The sequence below is a fragment of the Chinchilla lanigera genome, unplaced genomic scaffold (genome assembly GCF_000276665.1).
Source record: "Chinchilla lanigera isolate Chin_1 unplaced genomic scaffold, ChiLan1.0 scaffold00021, whole genome shotgun sequence".
NCBI lineage: Eukaryota > Metazoa > Chordata > Mammalia > Rodentia > Chinchillidae > Chinchilla > Chinchilla lanigera.
This window is the reverse complement of record NW_004955422.1, coordinates 12,495,587-12,513,148: the sequence shown is the minus strand read 5'-3', so window position 1 is coordinate 12,513,148 and position 17,562 is coordinate 12,495,587. Positions and strand designations below refer to the sequence as shown.

At 44.6% G+C, this 17,562-nt stretch overlaps 1 protein-coding gene across 1 annotated transcript in view; it reads right to left on the bottom strand.

Moving 5' to 3' along the window:
* The window catches only part of Cd59 (CD59 molecule, complement regulatory protein), a 28,167-nt gene extending 15,590 nt beyond the window's left edge, over positions 1–12,577 (bottom strand). Inside the window, exons 1-2 of the mRNA XM_005384156.1 lie at positions 12,415–12,577; positions 5,646–5,730 (exon numbers count right to left, since the gene is read on the bottom strand). Of these exons, the coding sequence (XP_005384213.1) occupies positions 5,646–5,712 (67 nt within the window). The 5' untranslated portion in view covers positions 5,713–5,730; positions 12,415–12,577. The remainder of the gene's footprint in view (positions 1–5,645; positions 5,731–12,414) is intronic.
* Positions 12,578–17,562: the final 4,985 nt, after the last annotated feature.

Here is a 17,562-nt window from a genome sequence, read left to right as displayed (position 1 = left end):
ATTAAAGAGTTGGTTCTTTGGAAGAATAAATAAAATCAATAAACCCTTAGCCAAACTTATTTAAAAAAAAAAAAAAAGGAAAGAAAATACTCAAATTCATGCAGTGAGGAGTAAAAAGGGTGAAATCACTACAGACCCTGTGGAAATTCAGAAGATCATCAATACTTACTTTGAGAATCTTTACTCTCATAGGATAGAAACCACAAAAGAAATGGACAGATTCCTAGATATGTATGAATTACCAAAGCTAAATCAAGAAGATATAAAAATTCTGAATAACACAATATCAGCCAGTGAAATTGAAAATGTATTTAAAAACTTATCAACAAAGAAAAGTCCAGGTCCTGGTGGGTTCCCTGCTGAATTCTGAAGAACTTAAAGAATATTTAATGCCAATACTCCTCAAACTCTTTCATAAAATTGAAAGGGAAGCAGCATTCCTTAACTCATTCCTGGAGGCAAGTATTACCCTGATACCAAAACCAGAGAAAGACTCAAGCAAAAAAGAAAACTAGAGGCCAATCTCCCTAATGCACATAGATTAAAAAATCCTCAATAAGATACTATCAAACAGAATGCAGCAAATTGTCAAGAAGATTATACACCATGACCAAGTGGGATTCATCCCAGCAATGCAGGGATGGTTCAATATACATAAATCAATAAATGTAATACACCATATCAACAGATCCAAAGACAAAAATCAATGATCATTTCAATAGATGCAGAAGAAGCTTTTGATAAAGTCCAGCACTCATTCATGATAAAAACCCTATAGAAAATTTGAATAGATGGTTTTTTATTTCAATCTGATAAAAGCCACCTATGACAAACCAATAGCCAACATCATACTAAATGGACAAAAACTGAAAGCTTTCTCTCTAAAATCAGGAACAAGACAAGGATGTGCACTGTCTTCACTCTTATTCAACATAACCCTTGAAACTTTAGCCAGAGCAATTAGACAAGAGAAAGAAATAAAAGCAATGACAATAGTAAAGGAAGTTAAATTATCATTATGTGCAGATAACATGATATTCCACATAAAAGACCCCCAAAACTCCACTAAAAATCACTCTATTTAATAAACAAGTTCAACAGCATAGCTGGATACAAAGTCAACACTCAAAAATCAATAGCCTTCCTGTACACCAGTAGCAAAGTCACTGAGAAATTAGGGAAACAATACCTTTCACAGTAGCATCAAAAAATTGAAATACCTAGAAATCAATCTAACAAAGGATGTAAAAGACATCTACATTGAAAACCACAGTACTCTGAAAAATGAGATAGAAGTGTATATCAGAAAATGAAAAGATATCCCTTGCTCTTGGGTAGGTAAAAACAATATAGTGTAAAGGGCCATACTTCAAAAACTGTTATATAGATTTAATGCAATTACAATCAAAATTCCAATAGCATGTCTCATAGAATTAGGGAAAACAATCCTAAAATTCATTTGGAACCAGAAGAGACCTAGAATAGCAAACGCAATTCCTGGGCAACAAAGGCAGGGCAGGGAGCATCACAATCCCTGACTTCAAATTATACTATAAAGCTATAATAATAAAAACAGCATGGTACTGCCAAAAAAACCAGACCAGAAGATCAGTGGAACAGATCAGAAGGTGCAGAAACAACTCCAGACATTCTCAGCTACCTTATATTTGATAAAGGTGCCAAACACATTTACTGGAAGAAAGATAGCCTCTGTAATTAATGGTGCTGGAAAAACTGGCTCTGCACATGCCCAAGATTAAAATTGGACCCACGTCTTTTACCATGCACTAAACTAAATTTGGAATGGATCAAAGATCTAAATTCTAAAACAGAAATATTAAATCTGCTGAAATAGGTAAAACATTTAAAGACATTGGTGTAGGCAAAAACTTTATATATAAACCTCAATCTCAGAGGAATTATCACAAAGAATCAACAACTGGGATCTGATCTTATTAAAAAGCTTTTGCAGAGCAAGAGAAACCACCAACAGAGTGAAGAGACAACCCACAATGTGTGGAAAAATGTTTGCCAGCTGTTCCTCAGACAAAGGATTGCTATTGAGAATATAAAAAGATTTCAAAAAAATCAGACCTCCCAAATATAAAGACCCAATCCAAAACTGGGCATCTGACATGAATACACACTTCAGATGAAGAAATACAACCAGCAAGCAAATATATGGAGAAATGTTCAACACCACTGATCATTTGAGAGATGCAAATTAAAACAACACTCACATTCCATCACACCCCAGAAAGAATGGATATTACCAAGAAATCAACTAATAATAAATCTGGAGGGGCTGTGGGGGGAAAGGAACCCTTTTTCACTGTTGGTGGGAGTGTAGACTGGAGCAACCACTATGGAAATCAGTGTGGAGATTCCTCAAACCTAGGACTGGAGATTCCATTTGATCCAGCTATTCCCCTTCTGTGTATTCTCCTAGAAAAATTACAAACATCATACCACAGCAATACATGTGCACCCATGTTTATAGCAGCATAATTTGTAATAGCTAGATCTTGGAAACAACCCAAATGTCCATTAGCTAAGGAATAGATAAAAAAGATGTGGTATTTTTATACAATGGAGCACTCCTCAGTCATAAAGAAGGATAAACCTGAAACTTTTATAGGTAAAAAGATGTAACTTGAGAAAATACTCATAAGCAAAACAAATCAGACTCATGTGTGTAAGCATTGTGTTGTCTCCCTGGTGTAAGAAGCTGAAAGAGTAAATAAGATCTAAAATTTACAATATATATTGTGAAATGAGAAGAAATTGTTCAAACAAAAAAAGAACTAGGATGGGTCAAAGGGGAAAGAACAGAGGAAAAAGGGGGGGAAATGCAAGTCCCTTATACTATTAGTGTCTCTTAGTTCATTAAAAGAGAAGATTTGTGCTAATATTGATTGGAGAAATTTTTATGCCCATGTCTTGTACCCTGAGCAACTACTTTAAAGATAACTTGTAATATATTAACTCTTATTCGCCTATGATTTTGTTATGAATTTTTGTTTTACTTTTTTTCCATTAAAAAGTGCTGAACAACACTAGTCATCAAGAAATGTAAATTAAAACAACACTGAGATTCCACCTCACTCCACAATGAGTGGCTATCATCAAAAATCAACCAATAACAAATGCTGGTGAGGCTATGGGGAAGAATAAACCCTTCTCCATTGCTGGCGGGAGTGTAAACTGGTACAACCACTATGGAAATCAGTATAGAGATTCCTCCCAAAACTCAAAGTAGAGGTTCCATTTGACCCAGATGTGCATCTCTTAGGCATCTCTCTGAAAGAGTTAAAGGCATCATACACAGTGATATATGCATAGCCATGTTTATAGCATCACAACTTATAACAGCTACATCTTGTAAACAGCCCATCAATGGATGAATGGATAAAGAAAATACGGTGTTTATATACAACCGGGTTCTACTCTGCCATAAAGGATAAACTTGACGCATCTGCAGGACGGTGCACGCATCTCAAGACCATAATTTTAAGTGAAGTAAATTAGACATACAGCTTTAAACACTGCATTGTTTCTCTTGTGTGAGAAAGCCAAAGGGTAAATAAACAGGGAACATGATGGAGGATAGCTACTAGGAAGAAGGAAGAACTTGTTCAAATGGGAAGGGGAACAAAGAAAAGGGAGGAAGGAAGGGAAAGGGGATTTTTTTTAATTGAAGGAAAAAGGTGGAAACAAAGCTTTTGTAAATGGGGAGGGAAAGAAGAGTTGGAGGGAGGGGAGAGGGAGGGGGAAAAGAATTAGCTCTATTATATACAAGTACAAATTCCCTATAATGAATGTGATCGTTATGGCAAATATACACTCATAAATAAATAGATAAAACTCAAGCGGGGGTTAACCAAGACATTCTTCTACACATCCTGAGGAGAAGAGCAGGAAACAACAAAGGTTGGGAACCAGGGGAACCAGGATCCAAGACAACCTGTAAGGCCGTGGATGGTTCTTTGATATTTTAGCTACTAAGCCACGGCAGACCTCCACCTTCCGGACCGCCAGTCTCTGGGCTCTTCCTCCTCCCTGGTTCCCAGAGGAAGTTGTCCTGAATCTCCACCTCTGTAACGATGGGATCACTTTGTGTTATTTGATCTGCTTCACTGTAATGATCCAATGTCTTTGGAGCTGGTGGGATGTTTCTGCCTACAATATGTTGGCCTGAAAGAAGTTCCTTGAGGACTCCTTCATGTTTTGGGAAGCATAAAGGAAGTCTCGTGTGTGTGTGTGTGTGTGTGTGTGTGTGTGTGTGTGTGGTGAGTCTCCTACTCCACTTCTCTGAGCAGAGGCTTAAGTGTATCCCAGACCCGCAGCTTATGATCCCAAAGCCAAGTCTGGCCCATAGACAGATACACACCGCTCTAAGTACCGCAAACACATTGGGTGTAAGAACTGAGAGAGGAATGGTGCACTGAGACACGGGTGGATAACATCACAACTCACACTGGCTAGGGCTACTGAGGCAGACAAGGGGACTGGGGCCAGGAGGAAGTCATGACTTCTGTGTTTTGCTAGACAGAGCAAGAGGATTCAAGTGTGTCCTTGAGCAAGTGGACACATGCATTGACCCCTCACAGGATGGCCAGAGGCTTAAATGAGATAGACTTTGGCATAGTTCCAACTACATAACAACAGTTGTTATAGGGAGCTACTAATACACCACAACACTGCAGGCACCATCATTTTTCTTTTTATTGCTTGTTTGTTGTATTGCTATTTCTTTTTCTCCATCACAGACATAGATGCGTATGCACAAACCTATAGTGGTACCAACACGACACAGGAAGAAAATGACACTTGATCCTTATCAAGGTAGCAAGTAATAAAGCAAGTAAGACAACTGTTCCCATTTCTATAGAAGACTCATGACATCATCTCCAGGAATCAAGAGAAGGCTGGCAGGAAAGGGCTTGCCCACGGAAGCGTGCGCCCCTGGGAGGGGTGGCCTGCAGCAGGAGTAGCAGCAGGAGCTCTGGGCCCAGACCGGGTTCACTTTGTGGCATGCCACTCACTTGTGGGTATTACCTTACAAGTTACTTCATCTCTTTGAACCTCAACCTTTTCATTTGCAAAACAGGAATAAAAAGAATATTTATTCCATTGGGTTGGCACGTGGGACAAGTAAATACATGTAGAAGGCTCAGACTGGGGATTGGCACCCAAGTGTGGTAAGCTTTAGCTGTGGCAGCAGAAACTATTACTCTGACCACTACCACCATAGCATAGGAGAAGCCACGGGTAGGAAGGACTGAGCTCTAAATGCTCCAGATCCACTTGCACAGCGCTCTAAGCATGGCATCTGCCAAAGTGCCCAAGTATCTTGTAGTGAGACAGGTGAAACCAAAGCTGCTCTGCAACCCGACCCCCTACAAAAAGCAGCAGCCCTGCGACCTGGACGGCTGTGACTCAGGAAGGTGCCTGCTGAGGGCCGGGACATAAAAAGAAGTTGTCACTTAATCCCAGGAACACAGAAAGCCAAAGAACAAAAGCCAGGCCTGGATGAGGGACTGGGGTGGAATCTAAAGCCAGTGGCACCTGCTTTCTGGAGGTGAAAGTAAAAGGAAGTTTATGGCCCAGGTAGTCTGGATGTTTCCGGTCTACAGACCACTCACCTGTATTGCAGAGCGCAGCCAAGATGATTAGGAGACTGAGTAGGGTGATACTTCCTTGAATTCTCATTGTGACTGTCTTCAAAGTCTGGAAGGAAGGGATAAGAAGGGCTGTCATGATTTTAAAAAACTGCTGGTATCTCAAAAATCAAGAGCTAGAGGTCCAGGGGGACCCTAAGAAACACAAGGAAGGAGCTGACAGCCTGATCAAGAACAGGAAACTTCCTGGATGAGGGTGCCAATAGCCAAGGGGTGCTGTCAGGTAGACAGTGCTGGGTGACAGCGCTGGACCCTCCTCCTGCCCAGGACCTTGGCTTACTGAAGAAACACCGCTTGACTTGGTGACAGGGGCAGCTACAAGGAAGCCAAAGCTCCTTGGGTATAGCAGGAACCCCTGGACCCCAGCCCAGCTCTACCTACAATAGCCACAAACAAGAACAAACGCAATCCCTACAAGCCCCAGTGTTCACTTCCGTGGAGAAAAAATAACACCATCTCCCCCACATGGATTTCTGAGTGCAGTAAAAATGTATGTGCGAAAACAATCCATGTGGCAACCTCAGTCTCCCCGCCAGGCACAGCAGTGCACCCCTGTAATCTCAGGACTTGGGAAGCTGAGGCAAGAGGATCAGTACAAGTTTGAGCCCAGGCTGGGCTAGCTACACAGTGATTGCAAAACAAGCTGAAACTACATAGAGCAACCCAGTCTTAAAAAAAAAAAAAGAAATCTCCCAACTTGTAAGCCAGAGGGCTGCACATGCTGCTTCCTGAGCCACACAGGCCAGGATGTAGGGCTGCTGGACAGATAGGGCTCATCTGCCATCTTCTGGGTGTGGAATGCAAAGGTCCCTAGTGCTATCATATCGTTACCTCTGCCTTCTCTGCAGGCCAGTTTCCCCGGAAGGAAGTGGCCATGCGGGCCAGGGGAGGTTTGAGAAGCTAAACAAAACAGGTGTCTGGAATTTTTCAAAGAAAAAAATGTTGAGTCATGGTAGGGGAAGGTCTCAAGGAGAAACAGGGTCTGGCTTTTCCTTATAAGAGGCACCTGCCACTTCTCCCAGCACACTGCCAGCTTCCCGCTGGGTTCCCCAGGTTCACGGGTTTCTGGGTAGGGAGGATGATTGACAGAGTTGGGTTAGGCAGGACTGACACCCATGAAAAACTGCTGTAAGGAAGCAGGAGGAAGAGGGTACTAATCAGAGGTCCCCAACAGCAAGCAGCAAGGCTTCAGACACTTTTTTTGGTGGGGGTGTGGTATTTTGAGACAGGGTCTTGTTATTAGTTCAGGTTGGCCTTGAACTCACTATGCAGCCCAGGCTGGCTTCGAACTCACAAGGAGCCTTCTACCTCAGCTTCCCAAGCGCTGGGATTACAGGCGTGCTCCACCACAGCCAGCCAACTAGACTGTCCTGAAAACGAGGTGTGGCAGATGATAAGAAAACAAGAGAGAGGGGCTGGGATTTGGCTCAGCGGCAAAAGCGCCTGCCTGGCAAGCGCAAGGTCGTGAGTTCGGTTCCCGGTACCGGAGAAAAACCAAAAAAAAAAGAGAAAACAAGAGAGACACAGTTATAGGATCAGGGCGCCACAGTCTCTGGGACTGAATCCCCGAATGCAATTTTCTCCAGCCTTTTATTAAGATTCTCTAACATAAAGTAGGAATAGGGAAATGGGAGGAATGATTAAGAAGATTATTGAGGACATTTGTTTAACTATCCCAGGGGCTATACTTTGGCCTTCCTGGCCTATGTGTTTACTGTTCCTTTGGATATATCTTAGCAGAACATCTCATGCTGTCCCAGCAGCATTTCACTGGGACTAAGATCCTGTTTTCATTTCCTTTTACACTATGCTTTGGAGAGAACAAACCACCATATGGCCTAGCAGAACTCAAAGTCCCTGGAGTTACAAGAAGTTATACATTGTAAGGTAAACTATTAAATGCTCTTCTCTACACCAGACACTTTCTAAAAGTTAAGAATAGCTACTGTGACAGGCATCCCCATGGGAGGAAGAAGAAAGAAGCCCCTTGACTGGAGTTAGGTGCTAGAAAGGGAAGACCAGTCGTGAGGTTGGTTCTTGACATGCGCAGCACCACTTTAAAACACAGGGTCCCTCACCCAGAATTGTTCTGCGAAGAAGCGCATTGGGAAGAACTGGCCTGAGAAGAAAGCTGGAAAGAAACCCAGAGATTTTGAAGGATGCAGCCTTTCGGGTCTAGTCTGGAGGCAGCTTGATGAGGCCTCTTAATGAGGCCTCTCAAGTTGTGTTCCTGCCACGCTTTTACTGTTTGTCACCTCTCACTTCCATTCTTCATTTAGTAACGTTGGGGACAGCTGGGCACAATTTCTGGCCAAAGGAGCCAATTAAAAAGCAGCACCCACTATGGGTATCGCTGATAGGAAGGTCATAAGGTGACCTGGAAGAAGATAATGGACGAGGAGGTAGTGGAAGGGGCTAGGACAGAGGGCAGCACTAGGTGATGGAGCAAGAGGAACACCCAGAATGGATGACAGGGGAGATCTTAGGCCCCAAACGGAAGGCAGCCCTCAGCTTTCTGAGTTGGACAGGGAGTAATCAAGCCTCAGCTTCAACTTCCTACACTGGCTGGTAGTTGTTAGAGCTGCCTCTACCACAGGCTGCAGGAGGGCCCAGAGAGCAGAGGAAGCAAGTGACTGGCATGGTGATGGAAGGTTGGGCTGTTCAGATCAAAAGACTGGGTCTTTGTGAACCACTGCCAACACATGAGCTTCCAAAAGCAACATGTTGGGGGAGGGGTACAGAAAAAGGGACAGCTGGTTGTATTAGAGCTATTTCATAACTGTCCTGAAACATTGACAATATTAATGATAGATTTATGTAATCCCAGCAGTCTGGAAGGCTGGGGCAAGAGAACTGCATGATGGAGCCCAGTCTGGGCAACTTAGTGACTTGGTGAGACCCTGTCTCAAAACAAGAGTTGAAAATGGGCTGGGGATGTAGCTCAGTGCAAAGACCCTGGACTCAATCTCCAGTACTAACAGAAAAAAAAATTTGTTCTTAAGTGTAGTTAAAATGGTGATGGATGAACAAGAAGTGCTGCCAGTCTACCCAAACCAAACACAATTTATACACCCAAAAGGCATCAGCAACTATTCTTTAAAAAACATATCATAACTCATTAGTCACAATGGGATTATTCCTGTGGATTAGTCTAACAATACTGCTATTGTCCCTAACGGTGTTCAGTTCTTCCAAAGAATATACTCCTGGCAACCCCCAAAGATAAATAGTGATGAATCTCCTCCAAGGGGAGGTTTACTTATTGAAAGAAGCCCAAATTCATTCTGCATACGGTCCACAGAATAAGATGGATGAGCCTATTGGAAAACACCATTTGTGGGTTGTACAACAACACACTTTAAATCAGCCTTAGGTAGTAAAGACAGATTTTTCTCAGTGGTTGGCTGACTCTCTAGTGAATTCCTTAAAGAGAACTCCAGATAGGCCTTTCATCATAAGAATAAGGTTGTAGAAGCATTGCTTAATGAGTGAGAAAGTTAGCCAGGCATGTTGGTGCATACCTGTAATCCTAGTACTCGGGAGGCTCAAACAGGAGGAATACTAGAAGTTCAAGGCCAGCCTGCACTATGTAGTGAGTTCAAGACCAGCCTGAATTACAGAGTGAGACCCTGTCTAAAAAAAAACAAAACAGCAAAAGCTTATTGAAATGACATACATGTCCACCCAGCAAGGAGATGAACAGATTATAATGCAGTTCCATGCTGGGATCTGCATAGTACAAGCATAGAAGACTGTTCACAAGGTATTAAGAAGAAAAACTGGGGGCTGGGGATTTAGCTCAGCGGCAAAAGCGCCTGCCTGGCAAGCGCAAGGTCGTGAGTTCGGTTCCCGGTACCGGAGAAAAACCAAAAACCAAAAAAAAAATAGCTATAGTTTATATATATATGGAAAAGCTACAGTTTTATTACTTTTCATATATATATATATATATATATATATTGGAGGGGGAAAAATGAAGCCTAAAATGATTACAGTTTGGTCTAGGTGCATGTAATGTTTGATACACTGTCTCTACTTGAGGAGTTTAGAAGTTTAGGTAAGCAACTCAGCAGGGGTCCAGGTTCCTTACTTTTAAACATCCTCATCCTGGGCTGGGGCTATAGCTCAGTGGCATAAGTGCCTGCCTGGGAAACGCAAGGTTGTGAGTTCAATCCCGGGTACCACAAAACAATGAATCAATAAATAAACAATCTCATCCTGTGCAAGAGGAGGACAAGGACATGGTGTGAGTGCCACACCCACCCTAGGGCAGGTAGCCTGCTTACAATATAAGAGAGGAAAAGAAGCTTGTTCCCTCTTTTGCTCTTGCTGCTTTTGCTGTCCTCTGCCACCTTGAAGAGTCGCCCCTCTGCCATGCCACCCTTCCTTGGAGCCAGCTGAGTACAGACTGAAACCTCCACAAACTGTGAGGTAAATAAACCTTTCCTTCCTTAATTTTGGGTGTCAGGTATTTTGTCTCTGTAGTAAAGCCAACCTGACAATTATGCATTTATGTCCAGCCCCCTGAGACACAATGAGAAGCTAAAAATGAACAAGGTGATTTACAAACTTACAGGCATCTCTTATCTAATTGCTAAAAATGTCCTGGGAAGTGTTTTGGTATTTGTGTAGAAATCAGAGTGTGAACCTATATTCCATTGTTTTAAATGGGAAAGCAAAAACACGGTATTGTCTATCCAAAAACCACAAGTACCCCAAATACAAATAAAGAAATATATACATGTGTATGTGTATATGCAATCCAGAGACGCTTGAGCAGAAAGCACTTAGCATATCAAGCAATTATTTAATGACAGAGCACTTAAGGAATTCACTGGTGGGTGGATTTACTCCTTGAGAAGTAGGTCGAGTGTCCACTCCTACCTGCCATCATCCCTCCAATAGCAATTTCTGTGACCACTGTGAGCAAGTGTGTGCTGGGTACTGGGCAGCAGTGACTGCTGAACAGGCAAAGATCTTATAGCTACTAGGGGTGGACACCAATGAAGTGGCAGAGAGGGAGAAAAAGAAGAGAGGTACAACAGTGTTTTGCCATTTCACTGAGCACCTGGATCACCTGGAGGCTGTGGAACAGATCACCGGACACTATTTCCAGAGGTTGGATTGAGCAAGACTAATGCAAGCTCCCAAAAGTGCACTTCGGCCAGGTCCCAGGTGCTAGCCATGCTGCTGGACGGGGACCACACTGAGGGCCACTGGGCTACAGTGACTGTCACTAGGGCCAGGCACAGGGTTGAAAGGGTCTCTCCGGCAAGGTTGTAACAGGACCCACTAGTGCTGATGAAATAATAGTTTCTTCTACCCTTCAGGGCTTCTGTGATTATGCCACTGAATGAACTATTTTATAAATGCAAGCCATTAAGCAAGTCATTGTTTCCAAGTTAACTTCTATTTAGTGAGCAAATACTATGAGTAAGGTGTTCTTGACATATTAATGTACTAGGTAATCTTTACAATACTGAAAAGTGAATGTAATTTCTGCCTCCAATTATAAGACACTGAGGTGGAGGGGAACTCGTTTACATATCTGTGGTAGGCACGATAATGTCTCTCCCTCCCAAAGATGTCCACATCAGAACTCCAGGAACTCTGGAATTTAGGTTTCCTCATGTGGCAAGCGACCTCACATGGGATCACAATTACAGAGATTATTTTCGGTTATCCAACAAACCAGAAAGACGTCACAACGGAAAAAGAGGCAAAATCAGAAGAGTGGGATGAACTCAATCCACTATTGGTAACCTTGAAGACAAGAAGGATTCCGAGATCCCAGGCACACAAGTGGTCTCTAGGAGCTCTACGGTGGTGCAGTCCTCAACCAATACCAGACCTCACTCGCCTTGTCAGAGGACTGCATTCTGCCACTAACCTGGATGAGCAAGAACATGGACCCACCCTGTCCCAGAGAAGATCGCAGCCTGCCACCTTGATTTTTCACCCCGTGCTGTGGTGTCAGAGTCTGCATAGATGACAGAACAAAAAGTTTGTGTTGTTTTAAGCTGCTAAACTTGTGATTTGTTTCTGCAGCCATAAAAAAAAACATAACCTGGGCACAGTGGTATGGGCCTGTGGCCCCAGTACTCAAGAAGCTGAGGCAGGGGCTGGGGATTTAGCTCAGCGGCAAAAGCGCCTGCTTGGCAAGCGCAAGGTCGTGAGTTCGGTTCCCGGTACCGGAGAAAAACCAAAAAACCAAAAAAAAAAAAAAAAAAAGAAGCTGAGGCAGGAGGATCACTTAAACTCCAAATATAGACCAGCAGGGGCAATACAGCGAAAGCCTATCTTGAAACAACAAAAAGTTCCTCTAGTAGCTTCATTACTGGAAAGCGATGGAACAGCATTTAGACTCAGATCTGTGGTCTGAACCATAAACTCCCCAGTGGGGAAACTTCTTGCAAATTTAGCTTCCAAAATACATTCAGCTGAGGAAGTCAACAAAGAAGAGATTTTTTTTCTCTCTTGGTCTCTCTTTTTTTTTAATTTTTGGTGCTGGGGATGGAATCAGGGGCTAGTGGTACAGCACTAACCACTAACACTGCCATCCTGAGAAGAGATTTTAAGATCAGCAGAGTTTACATGGGATTCACCATAAACAGGGTCACTGCTCCAAGGATGTGGAGCTGAGGAACTCAACGCTAGACAAATCCTCGAAAATAAAACCCCCATTGTTCTCATTTTAGAGGAAGTGAATGGAGGCCTAAGGGGATGAAATTACCTGTCCCAAGGCAAAAGGATAGTTGTCAAATCACAATATACGTATGTGATTTCTCTTCCGCAGAAGCTGGTAATGCCAAAGTGGTGTAGTGTAGCTCCTTGTTGGCAAGATCAGAGCCCTGCAGCTCCTGTCCTTCTGACCCTGGACAGACAGACACAAATTAGCCACACATTTCAAAGCAGTAATCACTGATGCAAGCAGAGCCACAAAGAGCAAACTACCATCACAATGGAAGGACCCCGCCCACTGCTACCACCACCCCAGAAATTTTGAAAGCTCAGATATCCGCCTTTGTCTACAAGGGTCTCTGTGGTCTGTTCTCAGTCCTCAAACCCCTGGCTCTTAGTGGGCTTTTATCCAAACCACTAGGCCTCCTGTGAAGTTTCCTTTCCAAACTCCTAAGCATAAGGGAATGTTTTCCTTAGGACAAAGTCTTCAGAATTTCCACTTTCTACTTCAACCTTGTAAGTTGCAAGTTACTGCTGGTAACTCCCTCTTTTTCTTCCAATGATAAGTCATCCATGCATAACAAAGGACTACCTCCCTCCACTGGTATTCTGAGGTCTGTGTGCCTTCTAGGAATGGTCAGTAGATTACCCACAACAGGGAACCCAAACAGAGGGACCACAGGGGTCCAGAAAAATTGACTGTTCTCCCTGGTACCAGGTTCCAGGCTGCACCATTCCCCGGATGATCCATCTCCTTTGGCCCTCACCACTGCCCTATGAAGAAAGGCTTAGCACTTCACTGATGAGAACAGGAGGTTAAACAGCTTGCTGCAGTTATCAGCGGGGGTGCCTCTGCCCCCATAAAATGACAATACAAGGCACTATCTAAGGATTTTTTTTAAAGAAAGACCTTGACTCTAAGGAGAGTGTGGCCCAATCCCTCTGCGGAGAAAAGAGCCGTCTGCTGGTACAGTTCCACAGATGATGGGAAAAGAAAGGCTGAGGTGAACCCCTTTTGTTTCTGAGGTCATTTATTTAAACTGCAGGAGCTGCAGGTAAGGGCAGGTGGTCAGGGGGAGAACAGGCTGGAGGGCTCCCGAGGATGTGGGCACTTCAGGGAGAGGCCTGCTCCCCACCCTCCATGGTAGTAAACACGCCCTACCCTCGGCCTTTAGGTCCCCAGCGCAACTGCAAATCTGGGGCTTAGCTGTGATGAGAGCTGCTCACCCCATCACAGGCACACCTGGTGAGGATACCCAGCAGGGAGGGGAGAAGCTGGGTGCCCCAGGAAAGATGCTGCAGACCCTGAGCCCCAAGCACACTGTCCAGGCGCCTGCGCCTCCAGCCCCAGCTGCCCCAGGCTCAGCTCACTGTGGGCCTCGAACCTCACCTGGGAGCTTGGGTTCTGCTCCGGCTGCCCCTGCTTCTGCTTACACTTCACAGTCTCAGTCTCCCGTTTCCTCCACTGGACTAAAGCTGTGGACAGGTCTTGGCCATGCCCAGGGTCTACCCCTCACCTCCCTGTGAAAGGGAAATTAAAATTTTAAATAAAGCCTGCCAAGAATGCCTGCCCAAACCAAATGGACATGTCTGGATAAGCCAGGCATGGTGCTGCATGCCTGTAATCCTAGCACTCGGGAGGCTGAGGCAGGAAGATCATCGTGAGTTCAAGACCAGTCTGAGCTACAAAGTGAGCTCAAGGCCAGCCTGAACAGTATAGCGAGACCCTGTCTCAAAAAGACAAGCCTGATAATGGGACATTTCTTCCTTTGTGTAACCCATGCATGTTTAACTGATGGCCTTGCAATATGACTTGCGGTGTTTAAACTCCCTTATAAACCCATGTCACCCAACCCTCCAATCATAAGGCGCCAAATCTGCCTTTGTATCTTCCTGCTTGCTCTCCGTACAAGTCCCAAAACCTGGCCCGGTGGGGCTCTGACTCTGGGACAGATCCCCGTCAGGCCCACTGGTGTAATAAACTTCCGCCTAAACCTTCTCAGTGTCATTTCTTCCCGTGTTCAATCTGTTTTCCCTAACACCTGCAGCAGAGGCCAGCACCCATTCCTGGGCAGAGACACTGTCTCCAAGTAACTTCCAGCCACAGCTCGGGGCTAGTCTTGAAGCAAGACAAAATTCTCTTATGCATTCACAAGCCTTTGTGAGCTTGAGATGGGGCATGAGTAGAGGCAGAAAAACAAAGATGTGAAGCCCCTTTCTCCCTCTTTTTCTTTTCTCTTTCGCTTTTCTCTCCTTTCTTTCCTTCTTTCTTTTCTTTTCTTTTCTTCTGTAGGGTCAGAAGAGACTGCTGGGGAGGGTTAAAAATACCCAGGCCCTTTTTAGAGGGTTGAAAATGTAGGCTCTGTAGCTGGGCATGGTGGTACATGCCTGTGATCCCAGCACTCGGGAGGCTGAGGCAGGAGGATCGTTGGGAGTTGGAGACCTGCCTGGGGTACAAAGTGAGCTCAAGGCCAGCCTGAATTTCATAGCAAGACCCTGTCTCAAAAAGACAAAAAGAAAAGAAAGAGAAGAAAAAAGAAAAGAAAAGAAAAGAAAACGCAGGCTCTATGTGGCTATAAGAAAGTTTTCAAGCAGCTTTGTGCTTTAGAGTTGACAGTCTCCGAGTTGGACACCTGCCTGTGTGCAGGCAGCACTGCCCCTCCTAGTGCGGGTTGCCATGTCTACCTTCGTTCCTCTATTAGTCCACAAGACCAAGCTCATGACAACAAGCCCAACAGCCAATCAACCAAGGGAGCGGAGACTTTCAAGCTGGTGAAGACTGCCCCATAAGACAGGACTGTGGCCTCGCTTCTGCAGTGTCTCAGCTCTGAGCGTCTCCACTCCTACCCTGGAGCGGTTTCATACCACTTCCTGCAACACCTGCAATAAAAGTACTTCCACTTTGCACTGGTCTAGACTCCTCCCCCTCTTTCTGCACTGGAGAGAGAGACACGCCAAGTGAAGGTAGTCTGGGGACCCCTCTGTGGTTTTTTCGCAGTACCGGGGATCAAACTCACGACCTTGTGCTTACCAGGCAGGCGCTTAGGCCATTGAGCTATATCCCCAGCCCCAAAAATGATATTCTGTAGTTCATCTTTCAATGTATTACCTACGTGGGACTTCAAGCCTCACCAAGCCATATGATTGTTTGCTTCTGGAGGAAGTCTAGCAAAAGCATTAGTGTAAAAGGAGATGACAGCAGAACCTGTGTCCCTGTGGAAAGCCACTGGGACAGCACTAGATGCCTTGCTGAGATATGCCCGAAGGGATGATGACGTGATGGCTAAGGGAGTCAAGTCTCATTCCAGTGATAATTGAGTTGTATTGTCCTCGCTAATCCTGTTAATTACTCCTCCCATTTGCCCTGTTGCTCCTTTTTGTTTGTGTCCCAATAAAAGGCTAAGGAGGATGGTAATCTGGGCTTCAGTCCAAGAGGCTGCCTGCCCCCTGATCCTGTAGCTTTCTCTTATTTTCTTTTTTTTTTTTTTTTTGGTTTTTTTTCTCCGGTACCGGGAACCGAACTCATGACCTTGCGCTTGCCAGGCAGGCGCTTTGCCGCTGAGCTAAATCCCCAGCCCCTTCTTATTTTTCTTTTCATCCATGGGCACCTTGTTCTGTCTGTCACCCCAGACAGAAACTGACTATACACGGACACCCTCAACCCCAGACCACTGGAGGTAACACTTCCTTCCTTCTTTTTTTTTTGTCTTTTTGAGACAGGGTCTCACTATGTGGTTCAGGCTGGCATTGAGCTCACTTTGTAGCCCAGGCTTGTCTCGAACTCCCGACAATCCTGCCTCAGCCTCCTGAGTGCTGGCATTACAGGCGCGCGCCACCACACCCGGCTTTCCTTCCTTCTTTCCTCCCTCCCTCCCTGCGCCTTCCCTTCCTTTTCCCCTTCTTTCTTTCCTTTCTACTAGTGCTTGCCAAGTTGCCCAGTTCGGTCCTTCTGCCTCAGCCCCCCAAATGAATGCTGGGATTATAGGCATAAAGAGGCTGGGGACACCACAGCAAGTGAAAAAAGAAAATATTTCCCCCGCAAAAAACTTTTCTTCACTATCACAATATAACAGCACACTTCTAGGCTGAGACATAAAATGCTAAGACATATTGTTATAGGCAGCTGAGTTAGATAGAAATATAGGCAGTCAGACAGGGCCAGGCCCTCAAAGGAGCCAGTATGAAAGACAAGATACCTTGCAAATGGTGAGGTGGTACTTGCTGTAGGCCAGATCTCAAAACAAAAGAGTAAACAAACACATCCACATACCTCCCTAGAGATGGACCTCAGGGATTGACATTCTAAATAGGGAGCGATCACCTTAGAGAGTCCTTGACCCAACCCCTACAGGAAAAGCCCCTGTTCTGTATTCATGCACGCTTGCTGGGCGATTCGCTTCCCCATTTGATCCTGATTTAATCAATTTTACCTGAACAATTCTTATTGGCTGACCATAGTTTTGTCCACTTTCCCCCTACCTTGGACCCACCTCACCTCATGGTTTTGCTAAAAAGACAGTCTTGGGGTAACCCAATCAAGCCCCTTTCTGTCTCTCTCTTGGACAGAAGCTTTCTTTTCTTTCTCTCAATAAGTACATTCTGCTCTTAACCTCTGTAGTTCCTAAAATTCATTCTTTGATTTAGAGAACACGATCTCGTCCCAGATATCGTTCAGGTTGGGAGTTTTTATTTTCCTGTGTCAGTATGACATATGAAGCATCAACTCTTCATGCCTCGGCCCTCCTCTGCGTGTGATGACAGAGATCTTTTCCTCTACTCCTTAATAATTGTTGTTCCCAGGACTGGACTGAGAATTATCGCCCTCTGCATTCCCCCAGAGACTATAGCTTATCCACCCTGCTCTATGCATCTTGGTGGTTCGCACATCTTTACCTGAAAGATGGCTGCAGATGTTCTGCGCAAGTCTCCATTCCAACTGCTTTTCCTACAATTAACCTGGAAACCAATTTTGATTTCTTCCCCTTCCTCAGATCCACCCATCTTCCTACTTTATTTTTTAGATACCTCAATTTCCCCTCCGCTTCACTCTGCCCCGTTTGTACTGCTGAATTCAGGCCTGTAGTTTGTCTGGGTCATCCGGTTCCCTTCGTACCCGGTGCCTGTGCTGCCTGCGTTAATTCCTGCATCCCTGGCTCCACCTCCCCTTGCCTTCCATGTGGCCTCTGGAGACCCTGAAATT